General features: G+C 38.4%; 1 protein-coding gene across 2 annotated transcripts; it reads left to right on the top strand.

The window, feature by feature from the left end:
• Positions 1 to 1,253: 1,253 nt before the first annotated feature.
• Positions 1,254 to 9,264, top strand: LOC135608381 (heat shock protein 90-5, chloroplastic-like). Of its 2 annotated transcripts, XM_065101200.1 has the most exons (20): positions 1,254 to 1,633; positions 2,477 to 2,550; positions 5,151 to 5,276; positions 5,357 to 5,450; positions 5,559 to 5,642; positions 5,741 to 5,884; positions 5,963 to 6,079; positions 6,275 to 6,322; positions 6,394 to 6,474; positions 6,595 to 6,699; positions 6,785 to 6,925; positions 7,042 to 7,134; positions 7,250 to 7,327; positions 7,409 to 7,663; positions 7,728 to 7,830; positions 7,931 to 8,105; positions 8,223 to 8,328; positions 8,539 to 8,628; positions 8,713 to 8,931; positions 9,028 to 9,264. In XM_065101200.1, exons 1-19 carry the CDS (start codon positions 1,361 to 1,363, stop codon positions 8,920 to 8,922), a joined length of 2,397 nt encoding a protein of 798 aa, XP_064957272.1. In that variant the 5' UTR covers positions 1,254 to 1,360; the 3' UTR covers positions 8,923 to 8,931; positions 9,028 to 9,264. The 2 variants fall into 2 exon arrangements, with proteins under 2 accessions (XP_064957272.1, XP_064957271.1); XM_065101199.1 differs by having other exon boundaries at positions 8,713 to 9,264.
• The last annotated feature ends 1,047 nt before the right edge of the window (positions 9,265 to 10,311 follow it).

Here is a 10,311-nt window from a genome sequence, read left to right on the forward strand (position 1 = left end):
TAATGGAGAGGTTACAATTCAATTTGCTCCTGCAATATTTGGTGGATCAAACTTTGATGTAATCCATGACCAGAAGCTCCTCCCAGTCACTTTTTTTCTACTCTCTTCTATGATTTGCTAACATACTTGACTTCACTTAGTTCCATGATAATCCAGAAAGCATGCAAAATGTGATGATCACTTCAATAGTACACACATAAATCAGTTATTGCCATTGCTGAATCAAGATAATTCTTCTGTAGATTAAATTACAAGGTATTCATCAACAGAGCAGTCTTTCTGTGTACTATTTTGGTTGTTTCCTCCACAAACTGAGTTCAACCTGCTCTCCAAACACACCCAATCCTTTTATTCTATTCTACATTTCACTAGTGAATTCTGGGCCCTGCTGATGCTTGTATTACATGCAAAACATCTACTGATTTCTTCTCTCAGAAGCTCTAAAATGTTAGCAGAAAATAAAAGGCAAAAGTAAAATCTCATAGCAAATTTCTTAAGGTATTTTTTGTCATCAATATCCAAATTATTACACTGCAAAAATCTTCTGCTTGTGTGGTTCATATGAAAGTGGTGAGTAGTGTTGTGGCAGCATCTATGCCACATGATGAGAGATTTTATGCAAAGAAAGAACTGTAATCTAACATCATACATTACCACAGTAAGGAAATCAAACTCCCTATTCTAGGATGACCAGTTGTCCAAAGATAAGTTTGATCCCAAAATTTAACATTCATGGCTTTTTTTCTTCCTCAAATTCAATTTTTTTAGTTACATCAGCTTTGTCTACCACATTATTTTAGTATTTGAGATAAGGTTTTAATTAATTATAGCTAGATAAAATAACATTGTAGTTATAAGTCTACATATTGGACTACTTAATTGAGTTCATGCACATCTACTACTTAAGAAATATCATCTATATTTTTGGAGAGATATATATCTCCAATAATGATATGTGTATGTGAATATATTGAATCACCCATCATCTCCCTCATAAAAAATAATTAAAATTATCCTTAAAAATGAGAAAAAAATATTTTTATAAAAATAATATTTCTACTTATATAGCTAAGACTAATATATTTTATTTTTAATATCTAATGTTAAAAATGTTTATATAATTATTTTAGATCATCCATCATCTGTTACATTAAATAAAGTGATATATTTAAGAAATCATTTTTTGGTGCTACCCTAATGCTTGTTCTAGAAGCCTCTATAAGTTTCCATGTTTCCTCACCCAAAACCCTCACTCTCCCCCCCCCCGTCCTATCCAAAAGCCTCTCACAACTATCCTCAGCCCAAAGCAGCACGAAAGGAGAAAAAGATCTCATTTTTATCGTTGTTCTCCGGCGGATCCATGGCGCCCGTTCTAACCCAGAGCTTGGGCACTTCCTCTACTGCCTTCCTTCATCCGCCTTCGACGCCTCTGAGATCCAGTTCCGCCCGAGCGCTGGGGTTCCGGCCCTCGTTTCTGCCCCGACCTCTCCTTTCCAGGAGCAGTTTTCCTGCGGCGGGCCTTAGATGCAAGGTCCAGAGGAGGGAGCGCAGGATGGGCCCCCGGTGCGAGGCGGTCGTCGCCGAGAAGGAAGCCGACGAGGCTTCGGGGGAGAAGTTCGAGTACCAGGCTGAGGTGGGTCTTCGTTTCTTTTGATCGTCCTTTCCTTCTGATCCACTTTTCATCTTTATCTTTAGTCATGCAAGTTGGGATTTTTCGGCCTGTAGAGCAGGAAAGCTTGAATCTTATCTGGTATGCTTGACACAAGAAAGGTTTCTTCTACCAGAGTATAGTTCTTCTGATGGGTTCTCTGATGACGGTTTTTGTGCACATCTTGTGTTAGCTAGAATGTCTTTTTTCCAGTTTTTACCTTTTCTCTTTTTCGATGAACAGTTCTTTTTTTCGTTTTGGGGCTTTACTACAGGAAGCGTTTTAGTACTACTGTTTGATTAAGTGGGTAGACATCCCTGCTTGAATGCGACTTGCTTTTATATCTAGTACTTGGCTTTTCTATGTCGTCTTTGATTCAGAAAGCTTGGTTTCTACCTTGCTTTGCATTCTAAGTTATGTGAAGAGATGTGCATTTTCTGAGTCCCGATTTATTAAAATTTTTAGGGTGACCTGCTGAACCTATGCATGGTCTGTTATTATACATGTTTGGCTGGTTGGGTGTACGAGCATTTAATATAGTGGCGTTATTGACATTCAATCCAGCTGTAAAATCTCATGCTTGATATAAATTCAAGAATTTGATATGAACATATCATTTAAAGATTATTTCCTCATTATAACTTTTTAATTTGTTATCACCATTGTCTTTTGCTATGTGCTGTTGCCATTTGATGTTGATATCCGATATAAAGGCATACTAAAAGATTTGCTTGGTTGCCAAAATCAGTTGTTATCCACAGAGGTGTACTTTCTAGTTCTATGTGCTCATTAATGTTTAACTTATTCATACACCCTGATTAACTGCAGGTCAGCCGCCTATTGGACTTGATTGTTCATAGTCTGTATAGCCACAAGGAAGTGTTTCTTAGGGAGCTCGTAAGGTTAGTCTACTGATTTCTGCCAGTTCTCCTTTTGTGGTTTCGTCTGTCCAACATGTAGATGTGATGCATTTATACTTAATTTTGCTTAAATCTTCCTTGTTATTCATGCATTTGGTTTTTATCACTAATTTTAATTCTACCATTTGGTGCAAATACATAATGGGATACCTATGGAAGTATATAACATTACAAGACCAAAAGCACTAGTGTTGATCATCTTGTAATTTTTTTTAAAAGTTATTCCTCAAGAGTGATGGATATGATTGGCACTAGTCATGTGTAATATGGGAATCATCCGAGGCTCAATTCCTTCTTTGATGGTCATATGAGATCTTGCATTAATTTTCGGTGTTGATATGCTTGTATACCTTTTTTGGTGGGTTGATACCAGACCAAATTTAGAACTAAAACAAATTGCCTTTTCATAGTGGTTTAAGAGGGGGTTCAAGTGTGACTTGTGTCAGATAGTACATCCTTTGGCTGCATACAGAAGATGATTACTTTTCACTCTTAATTTTTTTTAAATTTTATCTGTGAACCAGTGATTTCAATAGATGCTCGGGCGCTCGCCTAGGCGCTTGGGCGAGGCGAGGCCCGAGCGCCTTGCTTCATTTCCAAGCGGTGCGCTTCAAAGAGGCGCTGCCTGGGCGCTCGCCTGAGCCCAGGCGCCGGGCACTTCGGGCGAGCGCCTGGGTTAAACTAGGCGACCGAACTAGCATTTTAGGTCTGGTTCGGTCTCTAGTGCTTTAGTTGGTTCAATCGAACCAACTAAAGCATCGATATCAGTGTGACTTCCCCAACCCTAACCCTGCTCGCCATTCATGCTACTACCGCCGCTGCTACTGTCACTGCTCGCCGCTGCTGTTGCCGCTCCCGCTGCTGCTGCTCGTTGCTCGCTGCTACTGTTGCCACTGTCTTCGCTCGCCGCTTCAGCTCCAGTTCTCGCTGCTCGCTGCTGTCGGTGCCACTGTCGCCGCTTGCTGCTCTCGTTGTCGCTGCTCGTTGCTCGCTGCTGTCGCTGCCACTGCCACTGCCATTGTTGTCGCTCACAACTGCTGCTCCCACTCTTCTCAGTCAACACCCTCGGTCTTCTAACTCTTCCCTTACACTCTTCTCGTCTTTCGATAGTATACTGTTAATAGTATATAGTATACAGTTAACAGTATACAATATACTATTAACAGTATACAGTATACAGTATACTGTTAACAGTATTAGTGTATATTGTTAACTGTATATTAGTAATAGTATTTGTATTTATTAGATTAATTTAATAGTATATTTTTATTTTAAAATTTAAATAATTATATTTATTAATTATATTATATATTTTTATATTTTAGTGTTTCATTTTGCTCGGGCGAGCGCCTGAGCGAGCGCTTAGTGCTTCGGACGTTTTTGGACCTTGGCGCCTTTTGGCACCTAGCACTTTTTAAATCACTGCTGTGAACCATGACTGAATAATGGCATTTGATACTGACTACTGTAACATCAATGGTAGAGTATTCACATATTTTGAAAAACATTCTACTCAGTGATTTAAAAAGCGCTAGGCGCCAAGGTCCAAAAACACCCGAGGCATTAGGCGATTTAAAATTTTAAATAAAAATATGATATTATACTAGATTTGGAGTGTAAGGAGGCAAAGGCAGCGGGAGCAGGAGTGTAAGGAGGCAGCGGGAGTGTAAGGAGGCAGCGGGAGTGGGAGCGGGAGTGTAAGGAGGTAGCGACAGCGGGAGCAGGAGTGTAAGGAGGTAGCGGCAGCGGGAGCGGGAATGTAAGGAGGCAACAGCAGCGGCAGCGGGGGTGTAAGGAGGCAGCGACAACGGCGAGCAGCGGCAGCGGCAGCAGGAGCAGGAGCAGGAGCGGCGAGCAGCGGGAGGCGCGAGCGGCGACAGTGGCAGCGTTTGCGAGCATTGACAGCGGTGAGTAGCGGGATCGGGAGCGGCAGCTGCAACGGCAATGAGGGTTAGGGTTGGGTTGCCACTGATATCAGTTTTAGTTGGTTCAATTGAACCAACTAACCACTAGAGACCGAACCAGACCTAAAATCCTGGTTCGGTCGCCTAGTTTAACCCAGGTGCTCGCCTGAAGCGCCCAGCGCCTGGGCTCGGGCGAGTGCCCAGGCGACGCCTCTTTGAAGCGCGTCGCCTGGAAGTTTAGCGAGGCGCTCGGGCCTCACCTCGCCTCGCCTGAGCGTCTAGGCGAGCGTCCGAGCGCCATTTTAAATCGCTGATTCTACTTATCCACTGTCTGTATCTCTTTAGAGAAGTAACTGAATTAGTTTTCTTTTGAGGGTACAATTCCTTTTTTGGTGTGCAACTTGTAATCATGAGGTCTTTTCAGCCATAATTCCTGTCATTTTATAGAAAAACGAAGCTGAATTTATTTCCTCTTGGGTGACCATGATGAAACTTTATATTTGTGCTCTAACTGCTGCCCAGCACCACCAGATATATTTATACATCTGAAGTTTGGCTTATTGTGGGGATACGATTGCCTTATATGCCTTTCTCCTTTCCTTTGTGGAATTTGGAGTCATGAGGTTCTTTATAACACATTTCCATGGTATGATTTTAATTAGTATATTGTGTCTGCAGCAATGCAAGTGATGCTCTGGACAAGTTGAGATTTTTGAGTGTGACGGATTCCTCGCTACTTGGTGATGCTGGTGACCTGGAGATACGGATCAAGGCTGATCCAGACAATGGAACTATTACTATAACGTACTTCGCCTTTTCTTTTACCCTTTTTCGCCTTATATTCAGATAGAGCAGTATGTAATTTTAGTTGTTTGAACTTGCAGAGATACTGGTATTGGAATGACCAAAGAAGAGCTGATTGATTGCCTTGGGACTATTGCTCAGAGTGGTACGTCAAAGTTCTTAAAGGCTCTCAAGGTATACACCCGCTTAATCATTTGTCAACTATCACACATTCATAAGTTGCATGTACGTAATGCTGAATCTTGTGCTTTTGTTGGGCTTCTGTTAATGAATGATATGTAGGAGAACAAAGATGTGGGAACAGATAATGGTTTGATTGGCCAGTTTGGTGTTGGATTCTACTCGGCTTTCCTTGTGGCTGAGCGAGTACTTTTTTCTTTTATGTTTAAACTTTGTGTTTATTTAATTGTTCCAAATATGTTTGCGCTTTATGTTCTAAACAATTATTGCTGACTGATGAGCAGGTTGTGGTGTCAACAAAAAATCCAAAATCTGATAAACAGTATGTATGGGAAGCAGAAGCAGATAGTAGTTCTTATGTGATAAGAGAAGAGACTGACCCTGAGAAGTTAATAAAACGTGGAACTCAGATTACCCTTTTTTTAAGAGTATATGCCAACCCTTATCTCTTCCAACCTGTCATCTTGGTGTGTTCAGTGGTCCTAAGCCTTTTGCTTGTTTTACAGGAGGATGATAAGTTTGAATTTGCGGATCCAACTCGTATCCAGGGATTGGTGAAGAATTACTCTCAGTTTGTCTCCTTCCCCATATATACATGGCAGGAGAAATCAAGGACAGTGGAGGTGAGGATGTAGTTATTTGCCAACTTCTTTCTGTTAGTTGATCATGCACACATTTACACCAGAGTCATTGCTATGTTATGTTCTGTATATTCGAGGCCTTTTTAGCTTCAGTATGTGAAGAAAATTTTGCAGATTTATTGATGAAGCTCCTTTGTGTTTATACTCATCTGTTTGTTGTCTAATTGTGTTGGATAGGTTGAGGAAGAAGAGGAACCAAAGGAAGGAGAAGAAACAAAACCAGAGGTAGGGAGTCTGATGGCTCATTTAGTTGGTTTTGTACTTAATATCTAATGTAATCCTCTGTTTATTGGCAGGAGGAGAAGAAAAAAAAGAAGAAAACTGTAACCGAAAAGTATTGGGACTGGGAATTGGCAAACGAGACAAAACCTATATGGGTAACACAAGCATTCTTGCTTTATGAAGCTGCAACCTGTGGCTTAAGTGTCCTAGACTTTTTACACCTAATGTATTAATTAGTATTTTTCTAAACTAGTTTCATCCATGTCGATTCTCAGATGCGAAATCCAAAGGAGGTCGAGAAAGATGAATATAATGAGTTTTACAAGAAGACATTCAACGAATTCCTGGATCCTCTTGCTCATACCCACTTCACTACCGAGGTACTTGCTATCATCAGAGCTTTAAAAGATGAAAGAAAGATCAACATGGCATGGTCAAATTTGACATAGTTTTTAAATTGAACAGGGTGAGGTGGAATTCAGAAGTGTTCTCTACGTTCCTGGGATGGCACCTCTAAATAACGAGGATCTAATAAATCCCAAGACCAAGAATATACGCTTGTATGTTAAGCGGGTATTTATTTCAGATGATTTTGATGGTGAGCTGGTAAGTTTTGATTAAATTCTTACTCATGTTAACATGTTTGTAGTTATGTTGTATATTGAACAAGTTGTGCGGTTCATACGTGTCTCGATGTGCTGATTGTGACACCGAAATTGCAGTTCCCACGGTACCTGAGTTTTGTTAAGGGAGTGGTTGATTCAGATGACCTTCCTCTTAATGTTTCACGCGAGATTCTTCAAGAAAGTCGAATTGTAAGTTTGATTGTGTTTAAGCACATTGGTGATAGTAGCTACTGAAGTACAAACAAACAACATTTTTCTTGCAATCTGGAATTATCTATTTACAAACTATTCTTGTTCATTACAGGTAAGAATTATGCGAAAAAGACTTGTTAGGAAGACATTTGACATGATTCAAGAGTTATCTGAGAGTGAAAACAAAGAGGTTTGCAGTCTGAGCGGACAGTCTCTACTTTTGTAGTATAATCTTGTGTAGCATTTGATTAATCATATCAATTTGTTGCAGGATTATAAGAAGTTCTGGGAGAATTTTGGCAAGCTTCTGAAATTGGGTTGTATAGAGGACTCTGGAAATCACAGGCGACTGACACCTTTGCTGCGCTTTTACTCTTCCAAGAGTGAGGAAGATATGATAAGTTTGGATGAATATGTGGAAAATATGGGTGAGAATCAGAAGGCTATATATTACTTGGCAACAGACAGCCTCAAAAGTGCCAAAACTGCTCCATTTGTGGAGAAGCTTGTCCAAAAGGATATTGAAGTAAGTGTTTGGCTTCAAATTGTTTTAGTCAATAAAATGCTAAGTAATTATGTGTTACATGCAGGTACTGTATCTTGTAGAACCTATTGATGAAGTTGCTATACAGAATCTACAGACATACAAAGAAAAGAAGTTTATTGATATCAGCAAAGAAGACCTAGAATTAGGTCAGTTTTTTTTGGTGAAGTATTTGTTCTTTTCTTGTATTACTGGCATTCGGATTAGTGACTTCATCTGCGAGTTGTTGATGGAAATTTCTTGGTATAGGTGATGAAGATGAGGTAAAGGAAAGGGAAGAAAAGCAAGAGTACAATCTTCTATGTGATTGGATGAAACAGCAGCTTGGTGATAAGGTAGCAAAAGTCCAAATATCCAAGAGGCTTAGCTCTTCACCATGTGTACTTGTTTCTGGGAAGTTTGGTTGGTCGGCAAACATGGAAAGGTAGTGTTGTTTTCTTAGTTGATATATTCGACACCTTATGTTGATTTAGTGGCCACCTTTCCCATCAGTTGCATCAAAGTACCCTTGTCCAATGGAGGCAATGCTTGTCTTTTGTAGACTCATGAAGGCACAGACCCTTGGTGATACATCAAGCTTGGAGTTCATGAGAGGGAGAAGAATTTTAGAGATCAATCCAGAGCACCCCATCATTAAAGACTTGAATGTAAGACACATGATCTGCTACTAAATAATGTCATTGTTTGTTGTGAAGGACAACCTTTATTCTGTGGAAAAATTATTATAGATAATTTATATTAATATACTCTACATGCATGATTTATAGATTTTTCTTGTGGACTGCCTTAATAATAGATATCTTGTAGAGACTTGATTCGTATATACACAGGTTTCTTGAACTGTTGTTTTATTGCAGGCTGCATGCAAGAATGACCCGAGCAGCACAGAAGCAAAGAGAGCTGTCGATTTATTGTATGATACAGCTCTGATCTCTAGTGGTTATACTGTAAGTCATGCTGATCGCTTCTCTTTGTGTCAGAAAGTTGCTGCTTCTTTTTCTTGTTCCTAACACAGAGATATGATTCATCAGCCTGACAGCCCTGCTGAATTGGGAAACAAAATATATGAGATGATGGCCATTGCTCTTGGCGGAAGATGGGGAAGATCAGAATCAGATGAAGTGGCAGAAGGAGCCAACTCAGAGGCAACAAGCTCCGAAGCTGGCTCTTCAGAGACAACAGAAGGGGAGGTGGTTGAGCCTTCAGAGGTGAGGCCAGAGAATGATCCTTGGAAGGATTAAACATCTCAAGTAGGAATTATTTCTTCTATTAGATTCAATGAGGCAAGAGGCGATTATCATGTAGGTTTGAGGACACTAATCACTTTCGTGAAATGAGTTGAACAGGTGATATAAATGAGAAAAGCAGCAGTCACTCGTTGTGTTGGGCATGTTCAATTTTCCTAGAACACAAGGCAATCAATTTGAAAGAGAGAATCTGATCTTATAAGTACTACTCTTTCAAGTTCCTCTGCTTCGTTGCACCATGTTGAAAGCTATCAAAACTAGTAACCGTGCATAACAAGTGTATGGAATAATCAAAAGTCTCATTTTTGGGAGATTCAAGGATTGGAATTGTGTTTATCTTAAATGCTTCTCAGGTGATTATATAGAATGATGTCTTCCTTGTGCCCATTAGATTTGCAGTTTTCAGACCTCAAAAGGGTAAGCAGTGCCATATCTACATAACAAGGCATCTTTTTCCAGCTGCAGAATGAAATCTTCAGTGTCTATGATAGTATTCCTCAAAAAGCTGCATATTGAATTTATGGAGGTTGAAATCTTGCACAAACTTTGACTTCTTTGCCATTGTTAAGGTGATTAGCTGCTGTGTTATAACTAATGTTGTGGATTAACTAGGTTTTCAGAATTAGGGTTTATTTTATTTAGGATTGTGTGTTAAACTCTGTTGACTGGTTTAATTAGTAGTTCATACATACTATAGATTCTGCCACAGGTTAAGCTGATAACTGTTGTTTTAACTACCTAACCCAAGCATAAGTTGAGATTGCAATTGATTTGCTATCCGAAACACTGTCTAATTAATTCAAAAAAAAAAAAAAAATTCAACCGAACCCAATTTGATATTAAATGAAAAACATACCAATAAAACTACATATTTTCAAAGTCAAAATTTTCGAGTTATTATTTGAAATTTACTTAATGCATAACACTTGTATTTAATCTTACTTAACATATAACAGTCTAATGTCATCATATCATTTAAAACTTATATATATCTATCTTTTATATATATATATATATATATATATATATATATATATATGACTAATTATAGATTATATTATGTAATTAGTTATCTTTAGCATATATCTATCTTATATATATATGATTAATTATAGATTATATTATGTAATTAGTTACCTTTAGCAACTCATTCTCTATACTTTTAAAAATTATATTAAAAATTTTATATTTATAAAAATAAATTATTTAATTTTATTTCTTTTCATGTCGATCGATTCTTGATGAAAAAATTATATATTTATTAATAAATTAAAATAAAATAGAGTCATCACATGCTTAATAATAAATCATACAATATTTTCGTCAACAAAATCAGAAACGAAGTTAAATATTTTACTTTCATAAATAAAAATATAAGTATTA

This window comes from Musa acuminata, chromosome BXJ2-3 (genome assembly GCF_036884655.1).
Source record: "Musa acuminata AAA Group cultivar baxijiao chromosome BXJ2-3, Cavendish_Baxijiao_AAA, whole genome shotgun sequence".
NCBI classification, from domain to species: Eukaryota; Viridiplantae; Streptophyta; class Magnoliopsida; order Zingiberales; family Musaceae; genus Musa; species Musa acuminata.